General features: G+C 39.8%; 2 protein-coding genes across 2 annotated transcripts in view; one reads left to right on the top strand and one right to left on the bottom strand.

Annotated features, from left to right (window-relative positions):
- Positions 1 to 8,086, bottom strand: part of LOC145503409 (uncharacterized) — a 22,945-nt gene extending 14,859 nt beyond the window's left edge. The window contains exons 1-6 of the mRNA XM_081482868.1: positions 8,054 to 8,086; positions 7,549 to 7,928; positions 4,065 to 4,135; positions 1,003 to 1,398; positions 370 to 576; positions 93 to 203 (exon numbers count right to left, since the gene is read on the bottom strand). Of these exons, the coding sequence (XP_081338994.1) occupies positions 93 to 203; positions 370 to 576; positions 1,003 to 1,398; positions 4,065 to 4,135; positions 7,549 to 7,928; positions 8,054 to 8,086 (1,198 nt within the window). The remainder of the gene's footprint in view (positions 1 to 92; positions 204 to 369; positions 577 to 1,002; positions 1,399 to 4,064; positions 4,136 to 7,548; positions 7,929 to 8,053) is intronic.
- On the top strand, positions 5,661 to 18,420 carry LOC145503050 (uncharacterized). Its single transcript, XM_081482476.1, has 5 exons — positions 5,661 to 5,773; positions 15,527 to 15,701; positions 16,161 to 16,236; positions 16,347 to 16,574; positions 17,298 to 18,420. The coding sequence occupies exons 2-5, from the start codon at positions 15,561 to 15,563 to the stop codon at positions 18,308 to 18,310; spliced, it is 1,458 nt and encodes a 485-aa protein (XP_081338602.1). The 5' UTR covers positions 5,661 to 5,773; positions 15,527 to 15,560; the 3' UTR covers positions 18,311 to 18,420.

Genomic DNA, 18,420 nt, shown 5'->3' with positions numbered 1-18,420 from the left:
TTACGATTAACTAAATCGATCATAATCCGAACTGTTGCAACTGTTACAATGCCATCGACTTTCTACCCAAACAATTGAACAGTCAGCTGTACCATTTGTGCTACAGTCATCCCCAGTGTACCCTGAAGCACAGCTACAAGTAAAACCATCAGAGTTGCCACTGCAGATCCCATCGTTTTGACAAGGATTGGGCGAGCAGGGATCTAAAGATGTTTCAATAAAAAAAAATTTAGAAGGATAGCTTTCAATTCCGACTTCAAAATACTCACACGATTAAATAGGTTAACTCAGGTTAGGTCGATCGCTCTCTGAACTTTTCATTGCACTCCTAACGACTCAGAAACGAAACACAAAAAAAGTGTACTATACCGTTTGTTCCACAGTCATCACCAGTGTATCCTGGAGCACAACTGCAGATAAACCCTTCAGCGTTACTGCTGCAGGTTCCACCATTTTGACAAGGATTGGGCGAACATGGATCTCCCGCGGGATTTACGCAGCTATATTGACGGCCATTTCCCTTTAGAGCACACTGTTCACCATGCGGGCAGTTAACACCTTCACAAGTAACGCTCTCTGGAAAAGCAACAGAAGACAGTAAAGTCGTCAATCAATCGTTTATTTCAATCTTAACAAGGTTCGAACAAAACTACCTTAAGAATGAATAAGTGTATGTAACTGTTCTCCTGTGGAGGCGCGGTTGCCTCGTGGTTAGTGCCCTCGCCTTCAGATCGAGCGGTCCTGGTTTAAGGCCTCGCCGGGGACATTGTGTTGTGTTCTTGGGTAAGACACTTTACTCTCATAGTGCCTCTCTCCACCCAGGTGTATAAATGGGCAACAGCGAATTTAATGCTGGGGTAACCCTGCAATGAACTTGCATGCCATCCAGGGGAGCATAGAAATACTCCTAGTCGCTTCATGCTACAGAAACCGGGATAAACTCCAGCCTGATGGGCCACTTGGCTCGTATGTAGACTTTACCCTAACTGCTCTCTCGCTCACCTTCACCATTGGTGCAGTAACGCCATGGATTGCCCGAACATTGCCCAAAGTTATGGAGCTTGTACAAGTAAAAGGCACCGCAGTTTATAACCTGTATATTCATGTTGTATTTACATGCTGCATTTCCTTCAGCTGCGCACACTCTTAGAGTCACCTCGCCGTCACCCAAGAATGGATGGTCATCCTTGAGGTACAAACGGACCATTGTGCCACAGCTGCCTTGGGAAGGTTTGTTCTTGGAAGCGAGAGCATTTCCTGCGTTTCCGGACACTTTGTACCAATAATGCCATTCATCCTTAAGGTCTTCGCCGTCGCACTTGTCTGTTGCGTCTTGGTAAGTCTCAGAGCGGTCACCATTGTTCAGATCCTTGTAATCGTCAATTTCACAAGGATTGCCTGTAAACGGTGGAACGAATTAGAGATAGAAAAGCCTGCGGAATTCATCTTACTACCACGGTGTTCACTCCTGTGCAATTCGATCCAAGAACATATGATTCTAGTGACAGGGCTCTCAGAAATAAATGATTTAATTTAACACCGACCAACGATGTGGCCTGTCCAGTATTAGAGGGTCTGATCTAAAGTCACCCTTCCCAGCAAATAAATTAAATTCGTGTACTTAATGAAATTAAAGCCTTGCACATCTAAGTAAGACTCCCAAAGCTGGAAGAGTCATGAAACAGCATGATGCGATAGTAAGCAGCATGGGGCAATGTAAGCATAGTAAACCAGTAAATATAGAAGATGGCCATATTGCCTGAAAAAACGCAATTTTGGGAGTACAGGTACAAACAAGACTGTGTCATCGTGGTGAGAAGAAACTTCTCAAACTCATTTATGATTCATCAAGTTAAAACAAAGAAAATCATGATCGTGATAGTGATGGTGTTTCGATATCTCAGTAACCTCAATTAGCATACCTAAATAATTTTACGATTTTATTTCTTTTTTTTCTCCTAAGGTTTGGTCTCGATTGAGAGGATATATCAAGCCCCTCATTACGTGATCTTCATCACTAGATGTTCAATAACTGGGAACTCTCGTCAAGTGTACACGTTTAAATTGTTCTAGAAAGCTCTTTATTTCTCTTGGGTAACAGTGAACTTCATCTTTAATCTTTATTTCCACCTATCATTGTTATCTTTTTATGTCGTTCGTTTATGAACGTTACGGAGCATAGTGTTTCAAAAATGTAAACAAAAACAGTCTGATTAAAAACGTAAGAATTGATCACGTTTTGAAGTAACATCAGATATTAAAGAGTAATACTATGTTTATGATATGTTTTCGAAATCGATAGGGAATGATTGTGTATCAAACAAGTTCTTCCATTTTTACAGTCTTTTGACCTGTTTTCTCCAGGTTCCATCTTAAGGTATTATTTGCGGTTGTTTCTCTCCTTCTTTCTTTCTCTTATCTACTTTTTTCTATTTTTCTTCACGAACTTGGCTATTTGAAATAATAATACGTGCAGTGTTGCAATTAAAATCATACGACTTAGTATGTCTTATTTCACCCAATGCAAGGTGTAACTAGAGCTTTTCGAAGCAAGAGAGACCGTGGCAATAACAATATCTTCAGTGGATGATCTATAGTGATCCAGACTCTCATAAGTGAATGTTAACCCAATTGCCGGTCTCGCTATATCATTTTCTCTTCTGGATTTTTAACTAACGTCTTACTGAATCACAGAATCCCTTTAGACTACTTGATTACAGGATTTTTAAATAGTTTTCTCATCCAACAATAAATCGAAAAGGAATCAAGTGTAGTTACCTTTGACGCTTACAACATTGGAAGCAAAACACAGACATGCTGCAAATAATTTTAACTGCAATCAAGAAAGAATATACTCTGAGTTTCTGAAAAAGTAAAAGAAAATTGAAGTGAATTTCACGACATTACCTGCCTGGCGTTCATGTTGCATACCATTTGTAGCACTGTTTGGAGGCTAGGTAACAAAAATTACACCAACAGAGTACCCCGCTGTGTTTATTTTCAAACTGAATATGAGTTGTAGTTTGGTTGGAATCAAAAAAAATTAGTTGCTTATGTTACAAGTAATATTAATTTAGGTTCTTACAGACAGCAAGCCAAGAACTGCGGATTAAAATAGAAGTCTATAACTTAGTCGGTGAATGTCAACTAAAAAGGTCTAAAGGTTTAATATTTTATGAGTTCAATTTTCTGCTTTGCCACTAACGTAATGAACAGAGTTGATATAATACACGACATTCGTTCGTGTTAATAATTGATCGTTTAAAGAAAATATCTTCACAACCTTTTCTCGCTAGGCAGAATCAGTGCTAGCAACATTTTTCTTTCAGCGCTATCTTTTAGTATAGGTTTAGTACAGATTAAGGGCGAGCGTTTGGGTGCGCAACAAAATATTGAACAACCTGCTATGAACTAGCATCTAATTAGTTTCTATATCCTAGAAATGCCGCACCAACGAGCCATTTAATTGTACGTCTCTAATCTCTCTACGGGATTTGCAACAGAACCTAAACTTTACCTTTCAATTATCTTATGAGGTAGGTCTCCCTCTGTGTGATTCATGTCATGAATTTAGCTGACATTACGTACAGCTGATCCCCAATAGGTTAATAACTGACCATGCTGGATGTTTCGCGACATTTGGCACGTTGTCAAATTCACTTGTAAAAAAAAACTGGGAGCTGGGATATGTATCATCTCCATAGTTTTCTTTAACAGTCAACGACAAATGGTTTTGCGAAACTGATCTTATTTGCAGAGTTCCTGTGTTTCCAGAACGTTCCTTTATGTTAACTAACAGGCACCAACAGGGACAAAGATGAAAATTAATTCAATGATCATGAATTGAAAATGCAGGCAGCGAATTGGCCTTTGCAAAATTCTCTGTTTGTGAGATGTGAACTTAAATTTTTTTTTTCTCACACACGCACAATGATAACCAACACAGGCAAACAAAAAAATTTCCGAACGTTTCCGAATTTTTAGGACGATTTCCGAAACTTATCGAAGACTTCTGGGAAAGACCCGACTTAACTGGTGGACAACTTTTGGCACAGTTAACTTACATGAATGTATTTCAAACTCGTAAGCAAACGAGATATTATCGATATCTTCACGAAAGATACTGTAACTTTTACTGTGTAAAGATATGAAGACAAAAATGTGATAATCATTGTTAAATATATAGACACGAGTGTTTCACTGAAAAATACACCACTCGTAAATTAAAATTCATGGGAAATCACATCCGGGACTCGAATGGTGTATTTTCCAAATCCTTACTAGTGAAGATATCGATGACTTCACTGATATCATGTATCTACGGATCTTCCTCGAAATTTTTGGGCAATCTTTCGGAAAATGTTCGGAAACGGTCGTGTAGCCTTCGGACAATTCTTGGAGAATCATCGGAAATCTTCGAAAAGTGGTCGGAAATCTTCGAGAAATCGTCAAAAACGTCATTATAAGTTCAGCCACTCTCAAAGATCTAAAAATAATATACAAAGCTAGTTGTTGGGACTGTGATTTCTTCTACGTCGGTAAAACCAAACGACGATTGTATGAGAGAAAGACCGAGGATTTAAAGCTCTACCGGTCACAACATCATATGGGACTGTTTTGAAATCCTCGCTATTGGAAAGTCCAACCTGCATTGTAAAATTAAAGAAACGCTATTGATCGTTGGCTGTGAGAAGCTGTTTCTTTATTAATTTCTACCGCAAGTATCATTTTGCTATTACTTTTTACTTGTCACCAGTGCCTCGCTTAATTTTCAAATTTATAATATTTTGTTTTAGTTATAATCGTCATTTCTGAAGATGTGTGTTGTAACATACGAAACGTCAAGTTAATACAGTTAAGTTTCTTAGACCATGCGTTGTCTATTTGCAATGTTTGTAACTGCTGTTTGTTTCCTTTTCCTTCTGAAATTGAAATTGCTTGAAGGTATGTGGAATATCCCTTCTTCTTCTATTATCCTCTATGCACTATCAAAAATGTCTTGTATGGCTGTTTGTAATATTGCAGCTAGCCTCACAGCATCGCCAGATGCAACACTACAAACATAGCTCTCCACACAAGCGACAGATAGATACAGGACATTTTTAAATGATCATAATATTGAGTGAAAAACGTGATCCAGCCAAACAAAAACAAAAGGTTTCGACGAAATATAAGATTATACAATGTTTTCTTGACAAAGTTCGTCATTTTAAGTCTGGTGTACGTTAAAATGTTGGTGCCGTTGGTGGTGGTGGTTTTGTCAAAACACTGGCTAGTGCTTCTGTCTTGTTCATTAATGCAATAACTGGAGGGTTTCTATAAACAAAATCTCGATACATGTTTTAGAACCCAGTCAAGGTCATTAGCAGTAATTTATAATTACCCCATTTAGACTCAAGTTCACGCTCGAAATAATTACTCCCATTACTTATTAGTGAATTTCTTCTAACGCAAATTACGAGAATGTAAACAATAGGCTCATTAATACAATATATTCCCTTAGTGATTTTTCCATTCTCCTGGCTTGTCTTTTTGACATTATGTTAGAATGACAAATGAGATGCTAATCACTTGAAAGAAAAACTGCAGACTGAAACGTACACAATATATTAAGTAAGGAAACATTTACAAGTTTAAGCTAATGGTTGATATATTGGCATTTAAAACTCAATATTGCATTCCAATTAATTCTTGCCAGAATATCCGGCTTCTTTCAATCCTGCAACGAACAGCGACGGAATTGGGTCACTGGCGTTAAACACTTTGCTAGCAGGTTAGTAAAATCCAAATTAAATTCTTCATCAGACAAGTCAGTATCTAGCGACCAAAAACCGTTCAGGCTGTTTAGATATATTCGCCTTTGTTTGAAGCTCGAAATGTTGAAGTATTTAGAGAAATAGCTCAACTCTTCGTCACTCTAACAGGAATGTTTCTAAATGTGAAAGTTAGAAATGAGTTTCGGATGACATTAGGTAGACAGTTCTAATTTTGGCATGTTAAGATGGAACAAAGTCTGATTCCATTTCGAGATCAGTACAAAAGCTAAACACAGCTGATCGGCGCAGGGTTGCATTGAAATCAAGAGAGCGAGAAATTCAAGGTAAAGGTATTATTTCTATGTGAATGATCTTCACTAATATCACTCGCTCGAGAGATGTTATTATGCAATCTAGAAAGCTCAGTTTGTTATTGAGCAAAATGGATTGTGGGTATGGTTGCATACAATTTCTGTCGAGTTTTTAAAAGACAAACTGCTAGAAACAAAATCACGGTAGGTTTCGCGGATGACTTGTGTAATTAAGACACTTCTTGTGACGCTGACACACAACTAACGAATGCACACAAGTGGATATTATGACAAAAGAAACTTCTCGTCGTAAATTGAAATGCAATTATACCTTTCTCGTTTGATCCATAATGTATTCACCACGAGGCAAACACTTAAACTGGTACAAAGCGAAAACTTTGCAAAATTATAGATGACAAATATGAGGCTAGCTGTAATAACGGGTACGTTTTACTCGCGAAAATAAACCGATGTTATTCTTAATAAATTGCATTGCAATTATACCTTTCTCTTTTGACCCATAATGTATTCGCTACGAAGCTAAAACTTTAATTGCTAAGAAGCGAACACTTTGCAAAATTAAAAATTATAAACTGTCATAGTTATGTAATACTGGCGAAACAACGGCTTTGTCAGGAAGACTTTTGTATTAGTAATTTAGTCCATGGGCCAAGACCCCCAAAAGTGGTTTTTTTGTACCATGTGGAGGGACCAGTGCTATCACGTATTTTCTCAATCTGCAATAACTGAAGTCTATTTTAAGGTATGATAGCAAGCTTCTATCAGTACCTTTCTTGCTCTAGACATGTGATAAAATGACGTCATCTAAACTGCCTAATGACCATGGATTCGGTTAACAGCTTCAGACTCTGAGCGATGTCCATTGTACAATTCTCTTCAAACAACATTTTATACATTTTAGGCCTAGCAGAATAAGACATTGATTCAATTGCAAAAGAATGAAATTTTTTTAAGGTTGTCTCGTTGCCATGGAGGCGGAAATGGTCAATGAGTCCACAACTGAAATAAAAGTCACTGAAAATAAGGCTTTTCACTTCCTAATTTTAAAAAATAACAGCTGCAATATACGTTGTCAAAAAGTTCAATCATGTGTAGATCACTCTAGCACTGGCTTGGATTAACTATTCAGCTAATGAGTTTTAAAGAGCTCCCTTAACGAGTCTTCTTTGTCCTGATATCATCCATTCTGAAGCCATACCAATACCAAACACATTGGAGACCTGTCCTTTTCGCGTCAGTCAAGCATCATTTTCACTTCAATGTAAACAAAGACTCGTGTTTAATTTCAGACAAAAATAACAGCTAAGTTATTTTAAAGCATTTAGCGGTTGCCATGACAACCACAAACAGTTACTCGATACATTAAAAAGAGTACATCGTTCGAAACTAAACCTTACGAATGTAAGAGTATGTATAAGGAAAGTTATTTCATATTTTTCCTATGGTTATGAGGTTCTTACCTTTCGCTTTCTTCATCGTCATTGTCGTCAACGGATAAAACATCGTCGTCGTCATCTGGCCTGTTTGTGCAATCTTGAAGCCGGCACATATCAGTACATTTCAGCCCATTGACAATACAGGAGCACGATGGAAGTTTGCAGGACCTACTGCACTGGCAAGATAGTAGTTCTAGAACAGCTTGCGGAGCTGGCTGACCACCCATCCAGTCTACGACTAGCTTGTCTTCCGCACTACACCAGCCAAATCCCACTGGTGATGGGACTGCTGGGCATCTTTGTAAACTTCGTCTCCAGACAGCAGCCTGGTAGTTTGCTCGTAGCGAGTGTTTGTGCAGCGTATCATTGCAGGGTGGCAGCTGGTTGGAATCAACGTCTCCTCTCTTCAAACAGAACAGTCGATATCGTAACTCATTGATGTCGCTTTACCCAGGGTTGCTGCAGTACATGGCACATGTAAATTTCTGAAGACTATGATACAGGTGATCAGACATATTCCAGAACATACCGAAATGCTGGAACATCTCTTGAGATTCAGCATTTTGCTTTACAATTCGATAATCTTCAACCTTTCCCCGTCCGGCAAAAGCACTAACAGTGTCGCACCCTGTGAATGCATGAAAGCCCGGCAGTGATCTGCATACACTTACTCCAACCCTCTCAACTACTCTTGAGATATCGATGTACTTGACTCTGGTCTGTGAACCACTTTTAATGAATACTGAAGAAGGAATAAAGCTCTTGAAGGCCAAAAGAAGTACCAACACATCAGTGTCTTCTGATACTATGACGACTGAAGTAAACCTCGATTTAGCTGCATGGGCTGCATGTAAGAGGATTCGGGTGTCAGCCTCCTCTTGGGTTGATTCGAGCTCACTGATAGGTTGTATTATTCCAGACAATAATTGATAACATGTTTCGCCACACGTGACAACCAGAGTCTTTCCTGATAGCTTCTATGTGTACTTTTCTTTCTTCCACTCGCTGGTTACAAACACTGTGAAAGCTTGTTTGTTCTTTGAGCTACACAGGAGTCTTCTCCACTGTTCAACCTTGTGTTCGGCTTGAATATTACGGTATTCGCTTCCTAAACCGTCACCCCTGTTCTCTCTTTCGGCGTACTTTATGGATTCCTCTCTGTAATCATCGAAGACGACATCAATCCTGTCACTTGTTCCACCTTCGTTTAGAACTCTGCAAAGAAGAGTTTCAGCAACTGCCGCAAATGTCTTCTTATCACCTTTCAAACACTGGACAAGAGCCATCCCATCTATTACACATGCTGAGGGTTGGGGAATGGCATCTGCTGCTTCGACATTTTTATGCAGTTCTTTAGCCAAGGACACTTTGTTCGTCTTACGCATCAAGCCATCTGCAGTAGCTAATGACCAAGGGAGTGGTCCGAGAGGGTGGGATAACACTTCTCTCATCTGTAAGTCTCTGCTCTCTGCGATGACAATCATTTGAGCAAACAGTCTTCTGTCGGCCTTGATGATCACTTCTTGGTTCTTACCAGCTTTGACTGATACCTTCTTGTGCAAGTGAGTAAAAGTCTTCACCTTAGCTTTCGTGATTGAATCATGAAACTTGACTTTGGGTGGATTAGACTGAAGTCGTTGCTCTCGGAATGCTTTGTAGGCTTCCTCTCCTTTATCTTTAGCTTGTAGCAAGTCGTGCTCTACATCAGGAGTGGCAACTCTTCCTGTGGAAAGACAGACGAGGTCTTGAAGGTCAGGGATGAATGTGTTGAGCCAAGTGTTTTGAAGAATTGACACTATGAATTGAACATCAGCTTGATCTCTTTGTATTCTTGTTGGTTGTAGATCTTTGTGTTGGGAACAAGAACTACTGATGTGCAATATATCTTTGAGTTGCCTCAGGAAGGTGCTCCGGTATTCAGCGACCAGGTAGAATTTGCTTTCTGCATTAGGCCTTAGACTGAAACCTTTAGTTCCTCCTGACGTTTGAGTGTCTTTGTTGACAGTCTCCTCGCACGTCTGATCAACAGGTATTCTCCCAAAAGGGTTGTTTTCGCCAATCTGAACAGAAAATCCTCCGGATCGCAAGTATTCCAGGGTGTCCGGATGCTCTGCTGGTAGATGTGACATTTCATGCAGATATGCTGAAAGGTACATGGCGTAGTTAAGGTTATCATATGCGAAACACCACGGGACAATTTCACTGATATATGAAAGGTGAAGATCCCAATCTCCCTCCCGAGATCCTCTTAACAGACTAAGTAATATTTCCACCTTATGTCAACATAAGACATCCAGAACTTCGATAGCTTCCCATTATCATGTTGGAGATAGCTCGTGTACAAGCAGAACAGTTGCGATACTTCTTCAAATGAGGGACTCTCCACTGTGTCTTTGAATTCTTGTTCACATGTGTTATCACAGAGCGCTTTCAGTCCTTTTTAAAAACGCATCAACAAAAGGCTTCTTCTCTTTATGATGTTCCTCAATCCAAGAGTTAAATCCCATCCATGCTAGCCTGTTAAGAGCTTCATACATGAGCTTGTAAAATCGTACGGCGCGATTATATGTACGGCCTTCTAGAACACCAACCACAGATCCTTCAGCAATTACTCCAGACTCGACTATTACGTCTCGTAAACCAGCTTCTTGGAAAGGTTTTCCGATCACTGACAAGAAAGTGCAAATGGTATGGAACACACCCATTCTCAACACAAGGTCATTAAAATGTGCCCTGTGTTTCCACTTTATCTCAGTAGCTTTAGCATACAGTGCCTGATCAAACACAACAACTATGCTTTGGAGGCTTAAAGTTTCCTTAATCTGTAGGGAATTGATGAGGACTTGGTACACAGCTGACATGTTCGTCGCTGGGGCATTGATTGTTGGAAGATAGCCCACGTTATCCTTGGCAACTTCTTGGTTATTACGCACCAAAATATTGAAACCAGTCCAGCCAGGAACAGATTGCTTCTGACTTGCATTAATGCGTACTAAAACCCATAGCAAGTTCTTTCTCCATGCACATTCCATGATTTGATTTAACTTGACCTCCACATATCCTCTAGTATGGGGCCCACAGCGCTCGCCGGCATTATAGATAGGTACAGTTTCATCATCCACAGACTAGATACTTCTCCTCTTCGATTTCACAATGATTGGTTCTGAAGCTGATGGAGGTTGGGGACCAAAATGATTAGCTTGAACTGCAATTCCATTGATTCGGTGGGAAGTGCCTTCACCAGACAAGGTCTCCTCGAGACGATCGATATTATCCCAGGCTAGAGTGGTACTGATGAATGGACGGATGTTGTGGGGGAGGGGAACTTCGTTGCATGAAGTTGCTGCCAACTTTTTAAGGCAAGGTGCAGTATTAATCTCTTCAAGTTGGGAGTACACAATCCCGTGGCTACAGCGATTTAAAATTTGAATTAGTTCAACGTTATTATTAAGAGATTTTAGAGCGTAAGGAAGCAGGACGTGCTTCGGGGGCTTCTGTCGTCCACCACTCACACCAAATACCAAGTCCTGTCCAAGCGAGGTTATGAGGCGTTGAACTTTTTGAGAACAAGATTGCAAACCCGGAAATCCAGTGCTTCCAGTTAGCATAGTGAACAAAAACTCTTTGAGGTCATCTAGAAGGTTGGGGTGGCCTGATGCCTTTATTTCTTGTTCCTGGATAGCTTTTCTGAGATGGAGGGCGGTCTTCGATATTTCCTTGGTACTATTTAAAGGACTAGTGGTTTCAGACTTCTCCATAACAAGTTTGGCTAAATCCAGTCGAGAAAGACCATGCGGAATAACAAAAACTCGGTTGTTGCCAGAAAGATCTTCAAAATCCAGTGTGCCTCTAAACTCCCCTTCAAGTTTCCTTCTGAAATGGGTTCTCGTAGATTCTTCGATATCCATGTCTCCTTGAGATTTAAAAAAGGATGTAAATAAGGTATACAGCTCAGCCATTCTAAAAACCCTTGGGTTTTGTAGCAAATCTGTTTTGATGTAGGTAAACAGCATTTCATAGGCTTGTGATTCTGCATTAGTATATTGAAAACACATATCTTCCTCTTTTGTATCACTGCTAACAGCTTCCTGAATGTTTCGGGTGTAGTCACGATAACAAGACTTGTGATAGCACGCTTCTGCCGCGACAAGCTCTCTAGTGACAATAGCCAGTATTCGTGGATCGTTTTTACCCACAGCTGCTCTCCTGATCGTGTCATCAGCACACAAGTCGATACATTGGACCAGTGCCTCTCTAGTTTTGGTTCCCCTGAGGTATTTGGTCTTCTCGCAAAATACACAAATTCGCTCATAGACTCTACTTTGTGTGGTCACGGTTTGTCGGACTGAAGATCTGCGGCTACTTGTGCCACCTTGTTCTTCAAATTTGATACCAGAGTGAGACAACTTTTGTAAATCCCTTTTCATCGTAAAGATACTGCGACATTTTCGATGATAGGAGATCTGGGACACCTCTCCTTCCTTTAACGTTTTCGCGATATCGAGAACCTCTTCATGGTTACGAATAACCGCAGCATTCAGTAGTGATTTTCATGACTCAAGGTCTTTTAAAGAAGACAACTCTCCATTTTCGTCACTTCAGTGAATTAAGCACTCGTTTCGTTTTCGTTGTCGCTTGTTATCTTCTGCATTGCTAATTTCTAGAGTTCTTTGTTTTGCTCCTTAAATGTTCAAAAAGAGGTAAAGTAAGGACAGTCAATTTAATATTATTATTTTTTTCTAGAAAAAATCGTTACACGCTTTAAAATGTTTGAAATGTAGTTGGATTCAGAATTCATTAACACGGTGCATCAAACTGTGGTGATATATACAAAGACTGAGCGACAGTAATATTTTACGTAATTTGTGGTTCAAATTATCACAAGACAATCATCAAAATGCTGATTGTTTAGTTATGTAGCTACTTGTTATAGCTTTTATTGAGTTTTAAACACATACCGGCTTACAAAGGATGAAAATTAATGATTAAGGCAACACAGTGCTGGGCTGTTGAGTCCATGTAGATCTCGGAGGACTGTAAGTTTTTATATTATTTGAGGTTCAAAATATCACTATATCGTCATAAAAAGGCTTATTATTTAGTTATACAGCTAATATTTTGTATATATTGTTGATTCTAATCAGGTCTCTACTTAAAGATTATCGAAATCAGTGAATAAGTCAAACGTACTTACCTGCCATGAAGGTCGCCATCTTGAATTTCCCCATAATGCATTGCAACATTTGAAGTAATCCATAACTTACTATATCATCGCTTTTAAAGAGGTAAATTGAAATTTGGTTCTTAAAAAATGATTTGTGTTCTTTCTTGTTGTATTTATATGTGTGAAGACTATTTTTGACCCAGCTTAATATTTTTAATATGACTTTTGAAAACAAGCCTCGTTTTCATGCAGAAGCGAATTTTGGTGATATTTCAGCTAATAAAATATACAAGAAAGCTACTCTTTAGGGGTTGCTATCATAACATCTTGTAATCACCCCCAACTTAGCTTCAAATTTGTCACACTCTCAGCTAGTCCCTCTAAGTGGTACATCTGAGAGGGTCTGGCCCATGGACTAATTTCAATTTTCTGTAAGTTAATCTGGACTTCAAGATCCTCTACTAGTCGATCTCTTGGACTTTGCACATGTAACAGCAGAAGTTATATTTGTTACCTTAGAAAGTAAGTTTTGTTGAGAAAATATACTTTCTAATCTCACGCGGACTTTGTTTACTTTCTCTTTTCTTCACATGCGCAAAAGTAATTTACAGCGATTACTGCGCCTTTCAATAACATGCGGACTCTAAAATTCAAAGCTCAACCGACAAATGCGTTTTTCGTTACCGTCAATCAAATGTTCGGCGGCTCCTGATTATGTTGTCTGAACTGTGCCCAACGATTTGATTTGATTACCGCGCGCTCGGCAATAGTCGGAAGCCGGGAGGAGCCGCCGAACATTTGATTGACGGTAGCGAAAAACGCATTTGTCGGTTGAGCTTTGAATTTTAGAGTCCGCATGTTTTCGAAAGGCGCAGTAATACAGCGAGTAAAGATAACCGTGACAACTGAACAATTTCTAAGTACACCAAAGTTACCTGTCGTGAGCTTGAAACATTGCAAAGAAAAAAAAAAGCAGTCAGACAAAATTAAAGAGGAGACGATGATTACTTTGTTTTCATTTAACGCTGGTAGTAAGCCATTTTGAATTTTGAGGGACAAACCTGAAGACCTAAGGCCGTGCGTTTGCAATGCAGGCAACACTTGCATTTTTATTACAAACAATTGACAAAAGGCTATAGTCGCTAGAGCTATTACGGCCATTTGCTATTACAAACACAAATTACAGGATGTGTCTAGCAAGTGGTCTAGTAATGCTAGACAGAACTGGCAACTTTATTACTAAAGTAATTATTGAGAGAAGCAGGCCGGATTCCACGCACAAAAGGGTACAATGGTTTTTACTTGCGCTGACTTGAAAACGACAATATTATAATAGCCTATAAACTGTTACATTATCAATGAAATGAGATAAGTTTAAAGGGGCAATAGCAAAGGTGAGCAAGGTTACCTTCCTCAGATTTAACAACACTCATTCATTTAATTTCATGATCAAATTTCACCATAACACAAATACCAGCTTAGGACATCATAGTAATTTAGTTCACTTTCGGTTAGCATTAACCGAGATATTTAAAAAGCTTCGTCCTATATAATGTCAGTTTTCAGTAACTTTGTTTTAACAATAATCATAAATTTGCATTTGGTGCTTTTCTATTTGAAAGGGAGGTTTCGGTTCTTTCTTGATCTTTACTGATGTGTGATCCTGTATTGCTAATTCTGCGCCAAAAAAAAATATATAAATCGTGTCATTTCGTAGTTTTATGGGTCCTTTATGCCTTCATAATCGAATGTAACTTGAAAGCAAAACTGTATATCTATCCTTTTAAAGGAACACCTTACCATGTACTTGAATTGTAGTTCGTTGCATTGTCTTTTGAGGAATCGATTTACAGTTTCAGTTTTCGTTTTGATTTTACAAGCCGTCCTTCTGAACGTCCTATTTTATTTGTCTGGCAGCGAAATATTTCATGTATTTCATGATGATTTCAGCGCATTTAGTTCATCACGCTCTTGTCTTTCTTGGATTTAACGGATACACTGCTGTGTTTGATTGTTTTAATTCTTTGTAAGCTTTGGTTTTGGTCCATTGAATTGCCAACGCAAATTAGCTTAATCCTACCAACGGTTCGCAAGTTTGCCTTTCATTCGACTTAGGCCTGTCCACCTGTGCTGAAATATAAATTTAAGCGGGACGCCTGGGTACCAGACTGATATTGAGCATGCGTCAATGTCTTGACATGACTTCACTGGCTACTCATGTACCAGTCTATGCTGTCCACAAGAGAATAATGCGTAAACCGAGATAGCCCGGCTTTTACGAGGTTTCTTATTTTGGAGAGAGTTAACGACTATGCCATATATAAAAACGTTCATGCCCAATTTTGCCTGCATTTGTAAAAACACCAATTTTTGACCCATTGATGTTTAAATGTGAGATGAAATGTTTTAAGGATTTGTGTACTGGATGAAGGAACTTTCGAAACAGCATTCTGTATCGAGGCCTCATTAGGGTGAGGGGGCGGTCTGAGTGTCCCGCATCCCGTTAACTTTCGGCCTAAATACCCCGTAACCGTTAATTCCGGTTGCAAAGGTTAACGAATTTCTCTACTCGGTATCCCGTTTTATCTGGTCGAAATGTCCCTTTTTACCCTAAATATTCTGTACCCCGCTAAATATTTACCTAAATATCCCGTATTTCGAAAACCCGTAAGGGAGCCTCTATTTCCACAAAAGCGTACGTACATAAAAGATTACGTTTAGATATCAATTTATCAAAATTGGCAAACTTGATAAACTCAAAAGGCTTTTTACATTTTTCGGTGGATTTCTACACTAATGGTAAATTAGAAAACAAATGAATGATGGTGAAATTTTCAGGTAACTTCTACAGCGTCGATAGAGAAGCAAAGAGATGAAACCTAAAGACAACACGGTGAGGGTAGAAAACTCACGAATCGGAAAATACGCCCAAGGACCCTCACAGCATTCTCCAACACCTGGTCAAGCTACACAAAGCTCTGTTGCCATTGAAAACCAAACACTCCAGGAAAAAGTGAGTTATTTACATTATTTAGAGCGGTTTTCATTTGATTGTTGAAAATTAATCGGTTTTTCACTTTCTGCGCTACATGATTGGTTTAAAGATGTCGTGCCACTTTTTCATCCAATCAGAAGTAAAACAAAACTAATTGTGACTCGCTCGCACGCGTTTTCCCGCGCTTCGCGTCAGTTATATGTAATTACCTCCAAGTTTGATTGGTTCACTGTTTTGTCTATGTCCTTTGGGATTGGCTAGAGTGATTACTTTGGTTTTACGACAAGCAATTGAAAACCGCTCTGAAGTCATAACATCTACTTCTTTGTTGATTCAGTCTCTTAGAGTAGGGCATGGAATTTTAATAAACAGCACTCTTAACTTTCTTATCAAATGTTTTTGTCCTTCTGTAGATTGCGTGACTCGAAATGTTAACAAATTATTTTGTGTGTTTTTACGTTGTTTCTATTTTTCCAGATCTATCCTGAGATGAAAGCAAGCGCTAAAAAAAGCAAAACTTCGATGGAGTGGATTAAGAAATACTTACTAGAAGGTAAATTTACGAGTCTTTGCATTCCTTACACTCAGCCAACCCAACTCTTGTTTTCGGTTTTAGCAAATGAATTGGAATTAAATTGGCATAATTATGCTTTAACTTTTAAGGACAAGCTTTGACAGCCACTCAAAGCCAGGCCCTTGAAGCGCTTTGCGCCGATGCTCCATGGTACGAAAAGCTAATCGTGAAACACCGACGTCTGGTGGGCGTGGCCATTCCTTTTACGTTCTTCCAAGTGATTTGGTGGAGCTGCGCAGTCAAGTACAACTTTTGGAGACTGTTTCCTGACAGATTTTTCATGTCCATAACAATGATCTTTGGTTCCATGATTGCAGGTAAAAGGGGAATAATTTTACGATCGTAAAACATTATATAATTTCCTGGTCTTAACGATATATGGATCATAAAAATGGTATTACATAATGTTCAAAACTAAAGAAAACCAACAGGTAAAACGAGTGCCTTCCCTGTAATGTTTTAGATAGTTTATGACGTCATTTCCGTGGGCTATGAGAGTGTAAAATCTCTGCCGGGAGAAGCATCTCATACTAATGGCTACCTTGGTTAAATAAAGTTATCAAACTCAGGTGACAACACGCATGCACCCAAAAACGCACACGCACGCACGCACGCACGCACCAAGTTAGAACGCAAGAGACATTAGTAAATTATTTTTGCATGAAGCCGATGAGTTTGTCAGCGATTTCTCTCCAAGGAATTGATATTCCCGTTACCATTCGAGCGTTCCGGGTTTGAGCCTTTGCCGGGGATACTGAGTTGTGTTCTTGGTCAAGACACTTTACTCTCACAGTGCCTCTCTCCACCCAGGTGTATAAATAGGTACCGGCGAATTTAATGCTGGGGGTAACCCTGCGATGGACTAACATCCCATCCAGGGGGAGAGTAGATATACTTTTAGTAGCTCCACGCTACAGAAACCGCGATAAGCTCCGGCCTGATGGGTCACTTGGCTCGTATGCAGACTTAATCTTTACCTGTCGTTCTTAAATGAAACCGATATGATGTTTGAAGTAAATAAATGACCTCTCTCTTTCTAGGAATGACCAGTGAAGGTGGAAGCACAGTAGCATTTCCCATCATGACCCTCGCTTTTGGCATAGCACCAGCAATAGCACGTGACTTCTCACTGATGATTCAGTCCTGCGGTATGACGGCAGCGGCTTTCACCGTCTTCTGGATGCGCGTGCAGCTTGAATGGCATTCCATAATATTCTGTACGCTTGGGGGAATCGTTGGAATGGTGATCGGTTTGGAGTTTATTGATCCTTACCTCACACCACCCCAGAAGAAAATTGGATTTGTCTGTGTGTGGTTTTCCTTCGCCTTTGCCCTTTTCCTGTTAAACCGTTACCACAAGCGTAAAACATTCAAAGTCATCCCAGACTTCAAGCTCTGGAAGATGATCGTCCTTTTACTGACCGGGTTCATAGGCGGAATCTTCTCTGCTATCGCCGGAAGTGGCGTGGACATCTGCAGCTTCAGTATCCTCACTCTTCTCTTCCGCATCACAGAGAAGACTGCCACGCCCACCTCTGTCGTCTTAATGGCAGGAAACACCGTTGTTGGTTTTTACTGGCGTCAAGTCATGCAACAGGCAATCAGCGCTGAGGCTTATTACTACCTTGCAGTTTGCGTCCCCATTGTTGTGCTGGGTGCTCCACTTGGATCTGTCATCGGTAGCCATTTTCATCGCCAAATTCTGGCGAGTTTTGTTTACATTTCGGACACCGTGGCCCTTATCAGCGCGTACGCAATAGTTCCTCTCACCAAAGTATTGATTGGACTGTCCGTGGGTATCATAGTGTTCGGAGTTCTCTTTTTTGGCCTCATCGCTTATGCCGGACAGAGAATCATGGAGGGAGTTGAAGAAGGAAACGAAAAATTGCTGCAAGGTCAAGTCAGGTTCATGGAAGAATCCGACAACACAGATCTAAACCACAAGCACGAGGTTCCTCATCGTGAGGTTGACGTTGTAACGCTAACAACGCTGCAAGTGAGTTGTAGAGGAGAAGATAAAGTTCAAAAATTGGACACTCTCTTGGAGACATGAAAGAAGGTTTCAATTGACCATATTCGTACTCTCGGTATTGGACTGGAACTAGCTTGCAACCGAGGCTAATGCGGGGAGCTTTTAAAACGCAAATGAGATTCATCCCTTGT

Source organism: Orbicella franksi, chromosome 11 (assembly GCF_964199315.1).
Source record: "Orbicella franksi chromosome 11, jaOrbFran1.1, whole genome shotgun sequence".
NCBI classification, from domain to species: Eukaryota; Metazoa; Cnidaria; class Anthozoa; order Scleractinia; family Merulinidae; genus Orbicella; species Orbicella franksi.
This window is presented reverse-complemented; position numbering and strand designations above follow the sequence as displayed.